Source organism: Chiroxiphia lanceolata, chromosome 5 (assembly GCF_009829145.1).
Source record: "Chiroxiphia lanceolata isolate bChiLan1 chromosome 5, bChiLan1.pri, whole genome shotgun sequence".
Taxonomy (NCBI): Eukaryota; Metazoa; Chordata; class Aves; order Passeriformes; family Pipridae; genus Chiroxiphia; species Chiroxiphia lanceolata.
In genome coordinates, this window is record NC_045641.1 from 33284672 (window position 1) to 33306125 (window position 21454).

Here is a 21454-nt window from a genome sequence, read left to right on the forward strand (position 1 = left end):
AGAAAATGGGAATAACGGGAGTGAAAAATAGCTTTCTTACACCAACTTTACTATATTTGCAGTTTTTATTGAGCAGGATATTATGGTGGATATTGGCAGGTTGTCATTTTGAACAATGTGTTGACCTATATACCAAGGTTAGACTCTGAATGCTTCTTAGAATGACCAGTTATTTTGTCATGAGTTTGTATAATGGAGATGGTGTTCTCAATTTAAAACTGTGAATACTATGTTACTTTTGAAATAGTGAAAGTTTTTTCATGTCAGTCGTGGCCATTGCTGACTAATATCTTCTGAACTTTAAGTTACTTGTATACCACGAAATTTTGGCATACTAAAATTCAGTGAAATCTGCAAGTAGCCTGGATCTTAGTATTTTTTTAGAGTAGAAGCTCCTTTTTCTGCCATTGACACACAGAAGGAAAAATTCGTCTTCAGATTTCAGTAGTTAACATGTATGTGTCAACTTGACTTTTGTTCCAGCAGTGACCATGAACGTTGTTTTAGGTTACCTGTCTGTTCTCAGGAAATACAAATTTTTAATTTGGTCAGCTACTACAACCTCCTGATTTTCTTCCTTGTCTTCTTTCTTTCTTTCTTTCTGTTCTTAACTGGCTCAAGAACCTTGTGGCCACCATCATAATCTCCTATCCTGCTCTGAGCTTGCTTCTTTTACTTTTGGATACCTCAAATGGCTCCATGATTTCCTCTGCATAATTTTTGCATTTTTTTTCTTCTGTGTAAGATTATGGAGTTGTCATAAGCATGTCTGGTCAGCAGTTTTTTCCCCTATCTTGTACTTTCGTCTATAGTCCCTGCATGTAAGGAGATGAGTTGCTGTAACTGTGAGTTTGGGTCATCCTATCACTGATTCTCTTCTGCTACCGTTAGATTTTCATACAATGACCACACCTTATACTTTTACACAATGTCTCTTCCCAGACCACTATACCTCTTCACATGAGGAAGTAAGTGTTTTTAAGAGGACTAGAGAGACTGTTCAAGATTTTTTGTGGCCATTGACATGTAACTGTAACAACTTGTAATTTATTTAGAAGTTAGAATTTCTTGTCTTTGAAAGTAAGAGGACGTGACCTCTATGTCAGAAATAGTTTGTAACTATAAAACCCATTAATAATTTTAATTAGACCTGTATATACATTCACACTTACTTGTATATAACGAGAACTGATCATGTGATTTACCTGTAGTGCTTGTGCTCCCAGATATCTGCGGCAGCTATCTTTAGGAAATTAGAGGTGATAACTGAAGTGTTGCATATTTGAGAGAAAGAATAATCCTTTGTGCGGAAAAGAATGGTGACACTACAGTGTAAAAGTGTCTTTGGCATATTTTAGCTGGAATATTAGCTATTTAAGAGTAGTTTGTAGGATAATGAAATGGTGGTTGAGATAGCAGGTAATGGCCTGTCTCTACTTGTGCAGATGCTGCTGTATGTCAGCTACAATCTTTTCCTGTTAGATTTGTAAGTCAGCAGTACTTTATGTGCTTTTAAGGTAAAAGATGAAGAAAAGTGGCAGTGAGGCTGCAGTTCCAGCATAGATGTTTTATTTATGTACTTTTCAGAAGTGAATCATGTAGACATTTCCTCTTCGTACAAATAACTTCCATTGTCTATTTATGCATGTAGGTAAGGAATATTTGGCCCTGTAATATCTATAGCTATAATAATAGCTATTACAAGCTTTTCCAATCATATTGACTCAAAGATAATGATAATGGAACGTCTGACTTGTTCTCAATTGGCTATAACTATGTTCACACTGTCATGACTTTATGATGTATTTCTTCTGTTTTTCCTATGTACTTGTATTCTTCTGAATAGGTTCTGTTGCAGTGGCTTTAAGAAAAATAAAAATACAAGTAGAATTATTCATTAAGTGATACTTGCTTGTAAGTGTTCATTTTAAAAAATATTTATTTGCAGTTCTCTACTCAGTGTGTATGTACCCTTTCTGTTACTGTTTTATTTAGTGACTCCTTTAATCTTTTACTCAATGACTTAAGGGTTTTTTTCCTTGAGTTACTGTAAATCTTGAAGGATGGTAATTGGGGCCTGTTTGTACTTAACATTCATTTGGAACCTTGTTTTTTATTATTGTTATTAAAAACAATGGTATTGCTACACACTTACTTGTCATGTTTTCAATTTTTTTAGTTTGGAAATGCTGGACAAAGTAGAGCCACCTACAATCCCTGAAGGCTATGCCATGTCGGTGGCATTTCACTGTTTACTGGATCTTGTCCGTGGTATCACTACCATGATTGAAGGAGAGCTGGAAGACACAGAAACAGTCACTCCAACCACAGCAGAGACAACTTCATTACCACCGCAGTCTTCAGAGCAGCAAGATTTGCAGTCTCTTTCTGATCAATCAGAGAAAGAATTAGGTATTTGAAAATTCAAACACTATATAAAGTACAACATTTCTACAGAAAGAAGGATTTTAAAGTTCATGCTTTGTTGCTTAAATTTAGTGTTTCTTATTTATGTATAAAAACTTTTAATGAAGTGGTTCTGGTTTGCTTTTTTTTTTTGTAATGTAACATCAGTAGCCTATTAAAAAAAATTGACTATGTTCTACTTAAGTTCTATAGCACCTTAGTCACAGATTCCTTATGGTCTATTAATACTGTTTTATGTGTAGGTAGGTGGGATGTGAGGGAGGGGTAATAGGCATTGTGTTTGACAGAAATACTATTCTGCCTTCCCATGCCCTTAATTTCTGCTTAATACTGAGATCCAAGGTCACAAGAGACAACCTGACTGACAAAAATGGGGCACTTACGTCCACATTAGAAGACAAATGTATTTCTAGTAACAAGATAAAAAGAACAATAAGCATTTTAATGGAGAGATTTCAGGAAAGATTGAAGCATTTAGGGAAGAACTTCTTTAAAAGCAGAACTGATATGAACTGAGGATTCTATTTGTTCAACATATGACGAGTCTGTATAGGGGTCTGTACGTACAGAAGGGCTTGTGGTTGAAGAGTTGAAGAGTTGAGTTTGGCTTGTGCAAGAGGAAGCCGAGACTGTAGGGCTGAAGTTCGAGCCCGGGCACCGGAGCTGCCGAAGGGAGACAGTGGGAAAGAGAGGGGCTTGTCCTGCCGCCTCGGGTGTGGGGAGCTCTCCATGGTGCTGCAGCACTGCCGGCTCAGCCCTGGGACTTGTCATGGCCGGGTGGAGAGGGACATGTGGAAATGGTATAAGCAGCTACCCATCTGCTAGACCAATACTTCTTCCCTATTAAATAAAAGAAATGGAAAACAGAAATGGAGAATTATGAGTACCAGGGGAGAGTATTTTTCCTTCACTGAAAAACTTTAGTGTGTTTCTTGTCCCTCATTTTTACATTTCTGAAAGTTTATTTTTATAGAAAAAGATTAAAAATGCTTATATATACACCTTCATAAGTTGCTTTGTTTTTTGTTTTTTGGGTTTTTTTTTGGTGCAGTTTAGAATAAGCAGTGCCTTGATGACATTTCTTGCTTTAAGAATGTTACTTTAAATGCAGGTGTTGAAATTCTACTGAGTGTGTTTCTGTATATACATATATGTGTCTGTGTAAACATACATATAAAAACACACATTAAAAGATGCAGTAGCAAGCAAGCATTTTGTTTGTGATATAATTGAAAGTTATTAAGGGAAATACTGTGTTTCTGCTATAAAAAAGTTTATGTATTTCTTTTAAGTTAGCAGAGCTGTCTGGGAAGAAATGGTGAATGCTTGTTGGTGTGGTCTTCTGGCTGCTTTATCCCTCCTACTTGATGCAAGGTATCTGGTCTTTCATTTATCTTGATTTTTCTAAGATGACATTCCAAGCTTTATTTTGAACTGACTTTTGATACTGGCCAAGTTGACAGTTGTCAGCATGAGTGCCGTTCATGGCACCTGAGCAGTCAGGTTTGTGGCTTAGACTGAGTAAACGATACAGAAGTCTCCAGACGTCTAGCATCAACCTTTAATGCATTTCAATAAAGAACAATTAATTGTGTTTTTGAAGACTTGTATTTAAATGATCTTTATTTCTTTTTACTTTGACGTGATTCAATGTCCTAATTACTGTAGGTAAGAGATTAAATAATGTCTTGGTACTTGTTAGTACTATCTAATCTTTTAAGTGGAAAAGCTATTTACTAGGTAATAACTATGGTAAATTAATTGTCTCCTTCAAAGAGCCTTTTGTTATAAAACATCTTTTTCTGAAAATAGTTTTAAATACCTCCTCATAGTCTCCTTTACTGTCTCTGAGAACTAAAGTCCAATTTTATAAGAAATGATTCTGAAGAATTTTGTTGATTGGTTATGCTTACTCTTCAGTATTTATAGTGTTGACAGGAAGTGTATGTTCTCAGGGCTTTTGATGTTGGTTACCTACTTGCTTCTGTGCTCTGGATTAATTCTTGCTGAACAATGTGTACTCTTTCAGTACTGATGAAGCTGCCACTGAAAATATTCTAAAAGCAGAATTGACCATGGCTGCACTTTGTGGAAGACTGGGTCTTGTAACATCAAGAGATGCCTTTATCACTGCCATTTGCAAAGGATCCTTGCCTCCTCACTATGCCCTTACTGTATTAAACAGCACAACTGCAGCTCTGTCCAGCAAATGTAAATACAGAAATTTTCCTTAATTGTATTTCCATGTACTGTCCTCTAAACCCATTTTTTTTCAGGATGTGATTCCAAAGATACGCAACTATAGTATTTGGCTATAATAAAGTATGTAAGAATCCTCAGACAGGACTTGGGTTTCCTGATTAGTCTTGTAGCATCTGCTGAGTATCATTCTAGTCAACCTAAAACTTCCTGAATGCTTAGGGTATGTCAGAATTCTAAGGATCTGTCTACCGTGCTAAAGATCTGCTGGGATATGTAATTAAGGCATCCAAAATCTGAAAAGGTCTCTGGGCAACTTGTGTACTAAAGCTTTGACTAGAACATCTTGCATTTATGGTGTACTAAAATGTTTTCTACAGTTGTCTAGTGATGTTAGTACTTACTGCAGAAGTGGAAGATCTAAGCACTGGGCTCTATTCAGCTTACAGAAAGTTGAATTGATGCTTTCCACACCTTGAGAGAATGTTGTAATTCATGAGATATGCCAGCTGAGGATGTACTCTTTCAAATTTTGAAAATGAATTACTGTTTACTGAGAAATGCAACTACCTGAAAAATATACAGATGGATCTAACATTAGACCTCTTAATATAGAACAAAACTACCTTAGACTGGGAACAAGGACCAGCACCTTTACTTCAGTCCAATCCACTAAGTGTATTATTAGATCCTAGTCTGTGAAGATGTATGCATGACTGAGCCACACAGTTATCTGTTGGAAACAAAGCAGAGAACTTAAGTTATGTATATAGGTTGTCCTTCTTTTTACAGGTGAGTTATAAAATGGGTGTCCTGAAGTCCTGTATTGGAAAAACATCATGACATAGTATTTATGACACCCTCTGCAGTTTTCTGAGTGCACTAGTACAATGGTAGCACACAGTGATACCGTTTACCCACAGTTACTACCAATAGCTGACTTGAGTCTAATGCTCGTATCTTAAGCATAAATATTTCAGTCTTAACATAAAACATATTAATGTTTTGCAAGCAATGTCTAATAGTTAGAGACTGGGAGTAATTGCAGACTCTTTAACTCTGTAAGGCAATGACATAATAATCTAAATATAACTAAAGATCTCAAAGTGAGCTACCTTAAAGCTAATACTGTGAAAAAAATTCTCTGGAGCGTATTTGCCAGAAGGTGGTTGTTACTACTAGTAGTACTGGATTTTAAATTTAGATTTTTTTTTTTCTTTTCGATTTTCCTATAGCATATTCCATTCAGGGACAGAATGTTCAAATGATTAGTCCCTCAAGTGAGTCTCATCAGCAAGTTGTAGCAGTAGGGCAACCCTTAGCTCTTCAGCCACAGGGAACAGTAATGGTAAGTACAACCTGTAAGTGATTTTATCCTGCTTAACTGCTTTTTTCTGCATCTCAATATGTCTCAAAAATAGGCTACAGATAAACAGCATTCTTACAAATAATGGTCATCTGAACTATTATCCTAAGGTTTTAATTTGGGACAGCCCAGGACACCAAAGTTCTCTAACTGCAAAGAAGTCTTACTCTTTTTTTTTTTTTTTTCCAACTTTTAGCTCAGAAGCTCCCACCCATTCCGTTTGGAAAACCCTAGATCTTAGCTCTGTTATGGACCTGTGTGGGAAGGTCCACTTACATATTTTTTTTAAGATAGACTGATTTTGTGGAGAAGATGCGATTAAGCTGGAGCACTTGAACTTGTGTCTTTGATAATAATGTGAAACTGGGAGAAGAGGGCAGCGATCAAATCATGGAATCAGAATGGTTTGGGCTGGAATGGACCTTAAAGATCATCTTGTTCCAACTCCCCTGCCGTGGGCAGGGACACCTTGCACTAGACCAGACTGCTCAGAGCCCCATCCAACCTGGCCTTGGACACTTCCAAGGATGGGGAATCCACAACTTCCCTGGGCAGCCTGTTCCAGTGCCTCACCACCCTCACAGTAAAGAATTTTTTCCTAATATCTGATCTAAACCTACTTTTTTTCAATTTGAACCCATTCCCTCTTTTTCCGATCACCACATGCTCTTTTAAATAGTCTTGCCCCATCTCTCCTGTAAGTTCCCTTCAGGTATTGGAAGGCTGCAATTAAGTCACCCCAAAGCCTTCTCTTTTCCAGGCTGAGCAATCCCAATTTTCTCAGCCTTTCCACATAGGAGAGGTGCTCCTTCCCTCTGATCATCTTGGTTGCCTCCTCTGGATTTGCTCCAACAGGTCAATGTCCTTCCGGTGCTGGGGACCCCAGAGCTGGATGCAATATTCAAATACTCGTATTCAACAGGATAAGACTGAGAGGAGAGACACTGAACTACCTCTCTAAAAAAGATACATTGTTCCAGTGCAAACAAAATGTAGTCTTTAAGCTACTTAGTAAAAATTGGAAGATTGCTAGAAACACTGTCATTGTGGAATGATAAAAATTGTGTGGTGGATTGGTTGGTTGTTTCTTTTTTTTTCCTAGTTGACATCAAAAAATATCCAGTGTATGAGGACATTACTCAACTTAGCTCACTTCCATGGAGCCGTTCTTGGTACATCTTGGCAGCTTGTCCTGGCTACTCTTCAGGTATAGCAGGAAATATTTATGCCTTGCTTTTATGCCTTGAGGTTTTGCCGTAATTTGGTTTTGAGTTAGTCTGTGAGCAAGAGAAGAAGCTATGATTCTTCTCATACTGTACTTTGAATTGCCTTGAGTAAGTACTGTAGCATTTCCTTGAATTCTGTTTGGCTGGAAGGTCGCTAACTAGTTTGAGTATAATGTTAGTTTCCCCTCTACCTGAAAAGGGTTTTCTGCTGAAAATGATCCTTTTGTATTTCAGCATCTTGTGTGGATTCTGGGACTGAAGCCTAGTGTTGGAGGTGCATTAAAACCTGGAAGAGCTGTGGAAGGGCCCAGTACAGTAAGCACCACTGTTCGTTTTTCAGTTAATAATTACACAGTATTTTCTATTGCAATCTACAAGACATATTTCTGTATCTTTTTCAAGGTTCTGACTACAGCAGTTATGACTGATCTGCCATCTATATCCAGCATGATTTCAAAGCTTTTTGAAAACTCACAGTAAGAAACCTTATCTTATAATTAAAATAATGTGTGTATATCAAACAGTGTTTTGATACCAGTTGTTTTTCAGGTACCTTGATGATGTGTCTTTACACCACTTAATAAATGCCCTTTGCTCCTTGTCTCTGGAAGCCATGGATATGGCCTATGGAAACAATAAGGTATAAGAAGAGTTCTTTACTTTCTTTTTAGATGTTTTTGTGAAACACTCAGAACACTTGTGTGTTTATCCTCAAAGCTAACTGTTTCTAATACTAAGAACAGTAATACCTTTGATGCTCTACAGTAAAAATTAAATTATGAACCAGAGAATGTCTCATATGTGATAGTTAAACGGTTTCTAAATTCTGTGAAGATTCTCATTGTGTTCTTTGCGCTTTTTGTTAACTAAGGAATGTCGTGTGTTTCCATTAATGAGATTGTGGGTAGATGAAACTTTTAAAAGCCCTTATAATTTCAGAGGTTAGGGATTCTGGGTAGCACAATATGTTCTGTGAGGTGCTCATTTTCATTTGAATTTTCTCTTACAATGCACTTCAGAGAAAGCCAACAATTTAGATATTAAAAAACCCTGATAATTCATATTTACTTGGGAAAACCACAGTATTCATGTCAGCCTCAGTAAACAACCTTTACCCAGAAAGGTTAAAGACCCTGTGATTGAATAAGGTTGAATATATATGATCCTAATCATAATCTAATCCCAGAGAAGAGTTTCTGAAAGTTTTTCATTCATCTGTTACACTAGAGATAACGAAGACAGAAAACGTGCTTCATAATATTTGGCAATTACAGCAACAGAGAATGAATTAAAATAAACAAAGTTTGTGCTTAAAGTCAGCTGAAAGCTAGAATAAGGAATCATCAGAAATGGGAAGAGACAATAATTCCAGCACAATAGTAATTTTGACTATATATTGATGTTCAAAAAATAAAATTAAAAGAAGTTTATAACAAATATTTGCATATGTATTTGATTATCATATTCCTGCAGAGCATTTTTGAAGCCAATGGAAAATAAAGAATTAGAGGATTATTAAATGAAGTATTCTAGATTGTTCATATACAATTTTAACTTTAAAAGTTGTAATGGGGAAAAAGGCTATTTTGCTAGCAAAGTATGTTATAAAATTGATTGGACAGAGGACTATGTAAACCCGAGAGTTTTTAAAGGAATATCAGTGCTCTGGTTGTTGTCAAACTTGGGGAAAACGATGTGAATTATGGAAGTTCCTCAGGGTGTGCTGCTGCTGCCCCCTTGTGCCTTCTCCTGCAGCGCTGCGGGTTCTGCGGGAGCTTCCCTGCGTTCACAGCTTGCGAAACGCTGTGCTTGGAGACAGCTGCACCTAATGCATAAATTATCATGTAGCAAAACGCTCTGACGTTATCTCAGTTACTTCAAAGTCATGTGTTCAAATTCCATTTTATTAAGGAACCATCGCTTTTTGCTGTTGCTAAATTACTGGAAACAGGACTAGTTAACATGCGCAGGATTGAGATTCTTTGGAGACCTCTGACCGGTCATCTTCTGGAGGTAACTAATGGCTTTTAACCGTTGTACTAGAGTTTAGTTTGTATTAATGAAAAAAATCTAAATTGTAATTACATGTTTTGGTTTAAGCACCTTGTTTTTGCAACACAATTTGAATTTAAAAGTTAATGTACATATTTAAATTCCACTATTTTAATATGTTTTACTAACTTTGTCTTTATGGTACCATCAGTCTTTTTGTGTTTTTAACACAGAAATGTTTAAAAGGGTCAATTTATTATACTTCATATATGTGTTGTAATTAAGGTAACACAAACAGATTTTACTGTTTCACACAGTACAAATATCTAGGAAGATTTTGAGATGGACTGAAGCCATGAGATTTACTAACAAAGGGTTGGGGTTTTAAACATTTAAGCTAACATTTGATTGCTTTCTTTAGAAGAATACTGTACAAATATAAAATATAATCCTATTTCAATTTCTTAAATATTTTAACTTCAATGTGAAAAATGTGCTCCATCAAGGAAAAAAATCTTCTATTTTGAATTGAAAACTAAAAACAGGTGATGGAATATAATTGTAGTTTCAATTCTCCACACAGATATGCAGAAGAGTAAAATACAAGAACAGGGTTCGATTTAGAGCGGGTGAAGGAGAAAGCTTTTCTTCCTCATATTCCAGAGTGTCTCAAACCCTTCCTTAGCACCAGTGCATTATTTCAAACAGTATTAAGGATTGGTCATCTCTATTTATGGAAGCCACGTATTGTTTTATCTAGAAGAAAAAATTTGGATACTTTGATGTTTAAAGACTTAAAGCACAGGCATGTCTTTCTCTTGTCTATTTTTCCCCTTCAAAACAATAAACTTTACCATCCACATCTTGAGATTGTGTGTTTTCATCTCAAAAGTAGTCTGTTGCAGTGTCACCCATGCATTGTGGGTAATTTGCCACTGTTTTGTAGGAAATAAAGTCTTTAATTTTATTTCAAAGTATTGCTTTATTTCCTTTTAAACCTAAGTTGTTGAGGTACAATAAGGAAGGAGAAAACATTGGCTGCAAATTTAATTAAACACAACCTGAGGGAATAATTTTTTTTCTCTCTCTGGAGCTGATTATCTGGACAGATTCAGAGCATCATGAAGTAGTTCAAATTCTCTCTCTCTCTTTTTTTTTTAATATGTAGGATTACAAAAATATAAGTAAATCAGGAGAGTAGCTATTTCTTGTCTGCATTTTTTAATGTGAAGCTAGCTCTTCTACGTTGTCCTCCTTTTCACTTTGGCTAGTGGCTGATAAAAGAATGGTCCACGAACAAAAGCTATCAGCCTTCTTTATGATCCTGCGTTAGACTTTGGGTTCTCACACCATTTGAGCTAGGGCTGGAAGGATGAGTGAGAATAATTATGTAGAGGTCAAAGAAACTGTAGACTTTGCATATTTGTTTGAGTGTAATATATTAGGTATGGGGGGTACAGTTCATACTAGCTATCTATGCAATGGATATGCAAAATGTTTTTAATTTTCCTGATCTAAAAAAAGCAATTGGCAGAATTTATTAGGTTTAGATAATTAGGAGACAAAGAGAAATGAAGACACATTTGAAACTCAAGTTTCAAAATGTTCGCTATTGTTTTGTCAAGTTTTTTTAAATAATGAAGTGTAAGGCTTATTTTGCCTTCAATATGTAGTTACTTTTTGTATTTGAGAGTATAGAAGACACTTTCTGTGTTGGCTGCTGCCATGTTCCTCACTTAATTGCGTTAAGCAGTGTGTGATACTTATAGTTTTATAGTAGCTTAAGGCTAAGTTAAACCTGAGAGTTTCAGGCATTCACTGAAGTGTTGTTCGGTGCTTTTAAATCAATCATTATCTGAATTAGCAGTTAGTATATTCATTTTGGAAAATTTATTGACTTGAATTATGTATGTAACTTTCATTATGTTTCCTTCTGTGTCTTTCACTGCTCCCTATTGCTTCCTTATGCAGAAGGTATGTCTGCCCAAAAGATCGGTTTCCTTTTTTTTTTTACTATTAAACCTAATTTATCATCTAGAGATTTATTTTATTCTGGTTTAAAATTATTATAATATTGTATGTGCATTATAATATAATTAAAATAGCAATTTTTAATATGTATATCTCTATATAAATCTTGGTTAAATAAAAGTGACTTTAAACAAAACACTGCTGTGTTTTCAGGTCTGTCAGCATCCTAACTCCAGAATGAGAGAATGGGGAGCAGAAGCTTTAACTTCTCTCATTAAAGCAGGGTTGACATTCAGACATGATCCTCCATTGTCTCAAAATCAGGTAGAGTAAGTTTAAGAGCAGCTGCTTTCCTCCTTCATTCGTAAAAGAACTTTACTGTTGAGTTTATAAAGTCTATAGCTGTAACATTCAAATGTAACTCATGAGAATCACCTCATGCATTCTAATAAGCTATCCTCCTTTTTTTTCAAATACCTAACAAAGAGTGGTGATGTTTGCATATTATGTCCCTTTTTTAGAACAAATTATGGGTCATCCTCATGAGTGCAAAACAATTTCAGAATGTTTAGAAGTGTGTATGTGATGTCATGGCAGGTAAAAATACGTTGCCTAACCTTCAGCTATTCAATCCATGATGAATAAAGCATTCTGATATATTTATTGAGGTTCAGTGGGTAGCTTTTCCAAGATCTCTTGAGTTGAAGCTTTTCCAAGATCTCTTGAGTTGAAGCTGAGTGTAGCCCTGCTGGGTGAGCATAAAGTTGCATGATACTTTTTATGCAGCTGTAACAGCATGATGTAGCTGCTTCCTGAGGAACCTGGAGAACAGGGGCCAGAGAAGTATATTTTCTGCTAAGATGCTTTATAAACAGTATTTTAGGAAGTCCTTTCTGACTCTGAATTTAAGCATTTAATCAGTGAGCTACTGAATTAATTTAATAAATCTTTAATTTGTACTTTATATTTTCACTAACTATACATAAAAATAATTAAGGATCACTTAAATGTTAGCATCCTTAATATGATTTATTGTTTGCTTTTAGAGACTGCAGTTGCTTTTATTGAATCCACTAAAGGAGCTGTCAAACATTAGTCATCCTGATATCAGGATCAAGCAGTTGGAGTGTGTGCTACAGATTTTACAGAGTCAGGGTGACAGCTTAGGACCTGGTTGGCCATTGGTGCTTGGAGTCATGGGGGCAATCCAAAGTGATCAGGGGTAAGTGGTGGAAATAAAATTTTAAAATCAGATAAGATAAGAACAGTAGAAAGAATTTTGCTTATATTTTCTTCTTTAATAGCCTCTTCAATAATAACCATAGTTTCATTGTAGTTCTTAGCTTGTGAAAAATTTTACAGTTTTTAATTTTTTATTTTAAAATACAGTTTTTAATTTTTCCTGAAGCACACTTTTATTTTACTGAATGAATCTCTCAGAAGACTAGAATACTATTCCACTCTAACCTCTCCTGTGGTCAGCATTTAGTATACACGGAGGAGTACTCAATGTGCCATTTCATTTGATCTTAAGCATCTGCTAGACACATCTCTACTGCTTGCAGATAATTCTGTATCAATCAGCTGTTGCTCAAAGTTTATCTGTTTTTTCCATTTCTTCTTAAATCTTCCAGTAGTCTCCAGTGTGTGTCATCTTCTGATCACTCTCTTTCTTGAAGACTTTCTCCCTAAATGGTTGCTGGTAGCAGAAGGATGGAAGATTATTTACTTGTTGTGGGTGAATCCCTTGACCTACTAACACAGTTGACTCTGTTGCCACCAGAGGCGTAATGTTACTGGACTGGTCCTCTGTCCGCAAGGGAAAGTGAGAGATGAAGTTGCAAGGAGTTTTTTTTTTTGAAATGAGCCCTGAATTGAACATCTGACTTTGAACTGTAAGCACCAAGAATTATACCCACACACTGAAACCATTCTTTGGTGCTAGTCAAGACTAGCAGCAGGATAGGTCATACTCTGGTATCAGAAGAATCTCCTTGGCGTATCTCTCCTTTTGTCCCACTTTTGATTCAGTCTTCTGGCCATATAAAAAACTCCTAAAGCCAGTTCAAATGCTTGAAGGATTTTGCTCTTGTACCAGTATTCTCTGGCAGTAGTTCTTATGTCACCAAGGATTTTGGCATTCTTGGTTGTGATCATCCTTTGGTACTTGCTGTTTCCACACTTGGTGCAATGTGTTCTTGCATGCCTTTTGATTTTCACTGTTGTTGGTGAGGGATGAGAACCAACACAGATTCCTTCTCAAGACAGTCTTCAGATCCGGTTACATCTCAAATCCATACCTCAGTGGCAGATATCTCGAGATGTTACTAGCATCTTGTGTTATGTCTTAGTCTCCGCCTACAAAGCATATAGGATAATCTACTTTTCTTCAACTAAAAGCACTGTTTGCCCACATCATATTAACTATAGTAGGAAAAAATTAAGCAAGCCTCCTTTTCCTTGAGAAACAACTGAATTTCTTACCTAACTTACAGCTGTGGGCACAAGATGCAGATACTATTATCATACTTTAAATATAAACTTACTGACCACAAGACTTTCTTCACGAGCATCTTCCCTCTGCTTAGTGAACATCCTGGATTCCAGGACAGAAATTCATTTACCTCCCTGGAGAACTTCTTTCTAGGCTGTTATAAATACAGAAAATGCTCTTTTGAGAGCCATTGATGCTTCGTTCACTTCCAGATTGTACAGTACCAGCCTGCCAAACAAAAGGAAGTCTGTCTTTGAAGAATTTTTCAATGGAATGCCCCTGGTTTTTTTAAGCATAGATAAAGCCCTGTACAATATGAAGAGTTCTCGCTAAGCTTGAGTTTCTTGCATTTATATTTACCTTTTTTGTGGTCACCTATAACATCAAGGACAGTTTTACGATTTGAAGAGCTGTATTGCTATTGCCACTTGCACGACGGATGTCGAAACCTTTCTCCAAACACATAGTAGTGTGGGACATTATTTGGGAAATGACCTGTTTTGAATTTGTTCTTGTAGCCTTACACTTGAAGTTTAGAAAGAGAGCTTACTTTCCCATTAATTCAGTGCTTCAAAATGAGTAGTGTAACTATACTGTCATTTCCTATCTCCTTCCCTGTTCTTTTAGAGTCCTTGAAGGTGACATACCTCTGGAACTTGGAGGGTGGAGGGGAACTGCAGCAATTTTGGGTTGTGTTTCACTTTATAGACTCCTGTAATGAATATGGGGGAAAGTATTGCTGTGAGCATTTCCTCCATCAGTATAGTAATGATACATACTTTGATCTTATGTGGTAGGGTGGATGTTTCCGTGCAGTATGCATCATATTAGCAAATTATTAGTTATACCATTATTGTCCACGTGAAGTTTCTTGTGCATTCTTCTGGATTCCATATCATGTTGGCTTTTACGATGCAGTGGAAATAACCCACACATGATTTTTATTTTTAATTAATCAGAAAAAAAATATTTAATTTATGGTTTTGAAACAGGTAATTGACATATCTATAGTCTGGATTTTAGCTAGTGCATTTGAACTAACAAGTCTTAGAACTCTAGAACAGAGAAGTAGACTCTTCTATATAAAGTTAACTAAGAACCACCAGAAAGTCTAAACTTCAACTCTACTGGATAGTTAACATGGGCTAAAATGCTTAGTCAGAATTCCAAGCTTCAACTTAATATCTCAAAAAACCCCATTTAAAATATTGCAAACTCATCTCAAAAACATTAAATTGATTTTTTCATTTTGTTTTTAATAATACTATCTCCTGAGGTATTGTATTCAAAACATTTCTGTGCTCTTGAGGAAATTTGAAATGAGTGCATGTGTGTGTATTTTGTTTTTGTTTTGTTTTTTTTTTAAGTGAGTCCTTAATACGGACTGCATTCCAGTGTCTTCAGTTGGTTGTGACCGACTTCCTTCCAACAATGCCATGTACTTGTCTACAGATAGTTGTTGAAGTTGCTGGAAGCTTTGGACTTCACAATCAAGAGCTAAATATTAGCTTAACTTCAATTGGTTTGTTGGTGAGTTTTACATTACCCTACAGTGATGCTGCTTCTGGCTTTCATTTTTTTCTTTTCTTATTTTAATGAAAACTAATCTGTAGTCAATGATACAAATGAAGACCACAACCTCTTTTGGGAGGTTCTTACCATGCTCTTCATCAGTATGCATTTTTCATCTTTTAATATGTTTTCCCCTTTCTGGTGCTTCATGTATAACTGGGGCCTAAAAGCTGAGGATAAGAAAAATATTTTTTGCGCTTTGCAATATTTATGTGCTGATCTTATGTCATCAATGTAGAGAAATTATTATTGTGATGTACTTTACAAAATACTTTGTGAAAATGAGAAGCAATTTATTTTATTATCATTAAGAGCAGTACAATATTTTTATTGTACAACACCATATGTCTTATTTATTTTGTAGTGGAATATTTCAGATTATTTTTTCCAAAGAGGCGAAATAATTGAAAAGGAGCTAAACAGAGAAGAGGCAATGTTGCAGAAACAGGCGGAAGAAAAGGGAGTGATGCTGAATAGACCTTTTCATCCTGCATCACCATTTGACTGTCTTTGGTTATGCCTGTATGCCAAACTTGGAGAACTGTGTGTGGATCCCCGACCTGCAGTTAGAAAGAGCGCTGGACAGACATTGTTTTCTACTATTGGTGCTCATGGAACTTTATTGCAACATTCAACATGGCACACAGTAATATGGAAGGTATGATGTGTAAGCTTCCACTGAAGGTTTTGTAAATAACATTCACATTTCAATAATAATTGAGCATTCACCAGTTAATGACCATTATCAGTTATATAACTTATTTAGACTTTTTAAAGATAACATGGTGTCAAAAATCTGATTTCTCAGGTTTTGGGAATGTTTTTTACACTTTCTCTTCTCTGGCTGTTAAAGCCTCTCTTGAAATGTAATTTTCATGTCTTGATTATTTATTTCTTACTCGTAAGTTGGATTAAAAGACTGTTTCCTTCCTACAAGAATAAATGACATTTCTTTGTGTGAAAATGGAGATGTTTGAGGGTCATGTGGTTGGGCTGACCTGATGTTAGATGGAGCCTTGCTTTGCTATCTGTTTTGACTTTCTTCTTTTGAGACGATCTGTCAAATACCCTGTTCTAAGTCACAGTCATGTTTGTTGTTCTTTGTGGAAAAATTAGGCTATATTTGAACCTGCTTGTTGTACCTGTGAAGAATCTTACATCCACTGGTTTTAGCCTTCTGTTAGTGCTAACACTGTTCTCGGTGGGGTTGATTGTGCTATTTCTAAGCCTTCTCAAGTGGCCATCATTTGACTGATTCATAATCTTGGCTGCTGTGGAGACTATTTAGAACAAGGGAATTTTCAGAGTGACACAGTGACAGAATGGATAATGGAAAAATTACTATTTTTTGTTAGTTTACTATGAATACAACTATGTTATTTGAAAAGTTGCTTTTTTCCTCTTTTTTTCTGACTATCACAGGTTTTATTTCATCTGTTGGATAGAGTTCGAGAATCCTCTACCACAGCTGACAAAGAGAAGATTGAATCAGGAGGAGGCAACATTCTCATCCATCATTCAAGGGATACAGCTGAGAAACAGTGGGCCGAGACATGGGTATTAACACTGGCTGGAGTTGCAAGAATATTTAACACCAGGAGATACTTACTGCAGCCTTTAGGTAAAATTTATAGTTACTGAAAGTAACAGTAATAAACTTCTTTCTTTTGTATATTTTTTCCATTAAAGTACTGGGCAAGAATCTTAATCTTAGCTTAAAAGTGTGTTTTGTTGTGTGTTGCCTCAAATGTTATGATAATTAGGGAGTTACTAGTTCATGCTCCTTAGAGACAAAAATTTTAACTACAGATTTTGTCTCCTGTATCACAGTAATTGAGATTAAATCTCAGTAGTCACAATTCTGAGTGCCAGATAGGTTTAAATTATAGTAGCCTGATAACAATAATTTTTCTCTTCTTTCGGTTGTCAGAACATACTTTTCCTTTTGTCTTTCTAAGGTTATGCAACACTTGCCTGGAACTCTTCTGTGGCATCAGTGTGTCAAGTTTAACTGTACTCTTAGAATGTAAAGAGAACTCACCTGTAAAGTCAGTGGAGTATTGAACATTTACATTTTTCATGTGTGCAGTAATATTTTACAATAGCTTAGTAATTTCTACAAGGAGAAAGTGAAAAAGAAATAGAGAATGTATAGCTTGCAAAGCAAATTCCTCATTACATTAATATACCTTCACCATCCTATAGTATACAATTAATATATATTAACTAGAAATATGTTGTCATTTATTTCATTTTGGTTGTTGTGATATCAACATATTAATAGCTATCAAGAGTATTGGTCATTTGCAGAAATGTGGTAGATTTTAAACTATATTAAACTTGAGTTAAAACTGAATAAAAAAATTAAAACTATTCTAATTATTCAAACCCTGTAATTAGTATAGTAGAAAATTGAAGGTTAAGGCTAAATTTAATGAAAAACTCAAATGCCCCAAATGAAATCTTTCCACAGTACAATTATAAGAGCATTTTAAAATCAATTCTTTATAAATACATTGCATGACTATAGATTTGACCCTTAATTCTTTGTGTGTGCTTAACCCTTTTTAAAATCAACAGGCATCTGGTATGCATAAGAACAAATCTATTTCACTATACTGAATAATGAAAACATATTTTACTAGTATGGGATGTGGTATGTGATTTTTCGCTAGCAAATTTAACATGAACATAGATATATTGTTTCATTCTTCATATTTGTGTGTTTCTCTGTCACATTCATTCTTCCTGGTTATGGTTGAACTGATATATTTTATAAAAGCCATTTGAGCTGACACTTAATCTCTTGAAATTTTTGTCTATGAGAGTAACAAGTATATGAACAACCTTTTAGAGAGGCAGGATGTGTGGGAATGGGAATAGGAAGCAAGTTCCGAGTTGATTTTTTTCCTCTCTCTTTCTTTTTTAAATAGGAGACTTTTCTCAAGCCTGGGATGTTCTTCTTGATCACATCCAATCAGCAGCACTCAGCAAAAATAATGAGGTTTCCTTGGCTGCTCTGAAAAGCTTCCAGGAGATCTTACAAATTGTTTCTCCCGTTCGAGACTCTGAGAAGCCTGAGACACCACCTGCCATCAATGTTTCTGTACCTCTGGTGGTAGGGACAACAACTGCCACTAGTCTTGGTAGATCATTCATGAGAACTGACTCCATTGGAGAAAGAATAGGAAGATATAATGGATCTGAACTGCCTGTAATAACAGATGAGATTGAAGATTTGAATCTTTGGTGGGCAGCCTGGAACAGCTGGTATAGAATTGGTTCTGAAAGTACAAGGCCTCCAATTACTTGTGATAAATTGACTTTCATTCCCAGCCAGCCTTTTCTTACAGCTTTAATTCAAATATTCCCAGCTCTTTACCAACACATCAAAACTGGTTTCAGCATGGATGATCTCCAAAAGCTGGGTGTCATTTTGCATGGTGCTGTTTCAGTTCCAATCAGTTCAGATGCTTCCCCTTTCATCCTTCCGTCTTACACTGAAGCAGTTTTGACAAGTTTACAAGAAGCAGTGCTTACAGCTTTAGATGTTTTACAAAAGGTAATAATGCGACTTCTGATGTGTGGTGAAAGGTAAACTACACTGTGTCTCACTTCTCAGAACTATAGTGAGGGACTTAAACATGATTTTTAAAATTATTTATAATTGCACAGTGTATTGTATTAGAACAATCAGATCTCCATTCCTGATGCAACCCAGGTGCTCTGCATTGAAAGAAGTGGTGTAATCCTTATGAAATGTACTTTTGATTGATTGCAGAAATACTTTAAGTATTGTGCTGTGTTTGTAGCCATTTACTTGGCTATCTAATATTGAAGTACTGTTGATGTTGAAGATCTCTACATGGAAATAGGGGAACAGTCCCACAAGGCAGAATCATTATCTTTGCAGCCACTCCTTTAGTTTATGGATTTGACAAATACTCATGAATGTATTTTGAAAACAGAGGTATAAAAATAGCATCATAGGTAGGCTTGGGTTGGAAGGAACCTTAAAGATCGTCTAGTTCCAACCCCCCTTGCCGTGGGCAGGAACAGCAGTGGTCTGGAGTAAATTGTTTTTCATGAATTTCAATTCATTTTGCTTGGATAGAAGTTGGTATTAAATCTCAGCTTTGTATGTGTAACATGAAGTTTTAACACTGACCATGTCTGCTACATTTTCATCCTTTTCCAGGCAGGCTCGACCTTTTGTATCTTCCCCTTTCCAGCAGCTCAGTCCTGCCCAAATACTGTTTTCCCCACTTAGTCACTCAATTTATTCATCTCAGATTTTTCTGTTTCTTTGTTAGTCTCCTTATCCAGATGATCTTAGTTTCCAAAGGGTGCAGGCATTAGTGCCTTTTTGAAGAGAGGGTTACCAGAGTTTTTAACATGATGAAAAACTGCACATTTTTATACTCTTGTTCTTGTCAAGATAAACTGTTTTAGCTGAAGGTTTCTTAACAGTAACAAAAGCACCAACTCCCTGTGAGAGGGAGACATCTCCCCTTCCCCACTCCCAGTCTGAATGATTAGTGTGGCAGTTACAAGCCTTTGCAAATACAGACTTCCATAAGACAGTACCTCAACTTATACAGTACCTTCCATCCCATCTATAGTTATATTATTAACATAACAGCACTGAAGTTCCTAAAAAAATTAGTTGAAGTATATTTGGATGTCAGTAAGTTCTGTGAAGTTGTGTGATTACTCCTCTTGGCTATATAACACAGTACAATTCACATGACAAGGCAGCCAGCCAGTGCTGATGTGGAGCAAAGGCGATCTGTCAGATGGTTTTTGCTGCAGGCTACAGTATCTTTTTCTCTCTTGAAACTAATTGATACTCTCAGAAGTACACACAGAAGCTAGTGGGTGAAGAGTATGTAAATATTTGCAATCTTCTTTGAAACAAAAGGTTTCTCAGGTGTTTGCATGTAGGATCAGGTTTTTTGGTGATACAGGAAGACTTGGGTCAGTTCTGATCTTCTAAGAACTTGTGGAACAACTTTGCAGTTTGAATAGCGTAAAAAACCCTGATATTTCTCAGATGAGCCCTTGACTGGTTTAATAAAGATATTTTATAATGCAATTCCACTAACAAAAGACATTGCAACTCAAGAACATGGGACTGGGAGGGAGCTTTGGATCTCCTTTCAGGCTTCCATATGTTGAGCCCATTTTACACTCTTTATTTTGTCCTTCATTGTCTCTTTATTTCTCAGTAGAACTTGTCATCTAGTCTTTTACTGCTGTAGTATAAGGTTGGAGGTTTTTTTTTTTTTTGTAAGTCTCTTTCATCACTGTAGCTCAGCTAAAGTTTTATCTCAAGCCCAGATTTGCTCATTATTCTGAGTTCTTCCCTACATTCACTCTAGGTCAACTCTACAGTGAGCCAGCTGGCTCATCAGATAGAACACAGGTGCATACATGAGGATCAAATACATTTGAATTCTGCCTCTGCAGGCAGTGTGGATGCAAACCTCTTTAGCTGTGAGTGTGGTAAACTCAAGGCTGCATATACCAACAGCAATGATAGGGACTTAGCTACAGAGAGCAGTTAAAAAAAAAAAGAGAATACTCCATGCCAGTGGTTGCACTGGGAGTTGTTAGATAAATCTGAACTATTAAAAAAATGGAAGGTTAGTACCAGAATGCTTTAAAGCATAAATTTCTGAAATTGAAGTATTGTGTCAATTTTTGCAACAAAAAAGGATCTGCAGAGTATTTTATTTTGTTTGTGTTTTGTTGTAGTGTGACCACTACTTTTTGATTTATGCGGGTCTCTTTCCTTAAGACGTAAATAAGTGCACTTAATGCAGTAACTAACACCCTGTTTTATAAGCAGCTCTTAAAGGTACTTTCAACATCCTTTGTCACACACTTTGTTAGGCTGTTTTTCAGATTTTAAGATGATTAGATAAAAGTTACGTAGTGTCAGTCAGAAATATAAACGTCTTTGAAAAGCAATTCTAGTTAGTCCACAGAATCATTTCAGTTGGAAAAGACCTATAAGGTCATCGAGTCCAACCATTAATTCAGCACTGCCAAGTCCACCACTAAACTGTGTCCCCAAGTGCCACATCTACATGCCTTTCAAATGCTTCCAGGGATGGTGGTGACTTAACCACTTCTCTAGGCAGCCTTTTCCAATGCCTGACAACCCTTTCTGAAGAAATTTTTCCTAATATCCAATCTAAACTT

General features: G+C 36.1%; 1 protein-coding gene across 8 annotated transcripts in view; it reads left to right on the top strand.

Moving 5' to 3' along the window:
* Positions 1 to 21454, top strand: part of MON2 (MON2 homolog, regulator of endosome-to-Golgi trafficking) — a 75823-nt gene that overhangs the window by 25997 nt on the left and 28372 nt on the right. For 6 of the 8 annotated variants that reach the window (XR_004357413.1, XR_004357414.1, XR_004357415.1 and 3 more), the window contains exons 12-27: positions 2180 to 2412; positions 3720 to 3801; positions 4457 to 4638; positions 5862 to 5974; positions 7095 to 7199; positions 7453 to 7533; positions 7621 to 7694; positions 7768 to 7858; positions 9130 to 9231; positions 11182 to 11184; positions 11395 to 11505; positions 12228 to 12403; positions 15043 to 15205; positions 15612 to 15905; positions 16670 to 16868; positions 18181 to 18809. Coding sequence is in view for 5 of the 8 variants with exons in the window: in XM_032689572.1 (XP_032545463.1) it covers positions 2180 to 2412; positions 3720 to 3801; positions 4457 to 4638; positions 5862 to 5974; positions 7095 to 7199; positions 7453 to 7533; positions 7621 to 7694; positions 7768 to 7858; positions 9130 to 9231; positions 11182 to 11184; positions 11395 to 11505; positions 12228 to 12403; positions 15043 to 15205; positions 15612 to 15905; positions 16670 to 16868; positions 18181 to 18809 (2638 nt within the window). In the remaining 3 variants the exon portion in view is untranslated. The remainder of the gene's footprint in view (positions 1 to 2179; positions 2413 to 3719; positions 3802 to 4456; positions 4639 to 5861; positions 5975 to 7094; positions 7200 to 7452; positions 7534 to 7620; positions 7695 to 7767; positions 7859 to 9129; positions 9232 to 11181; positions 11185 to 11394; positions 11506 to 12227; positions 12404 to 15042; positions 15206 to 15611; positions 15906 to 16669; positions 16869 to 18180; positions 18810 to 21454) is intronic. The other 2 variants (XM_032689573.1, XM_032689575.1) reach the window with 1 other exon arrangement.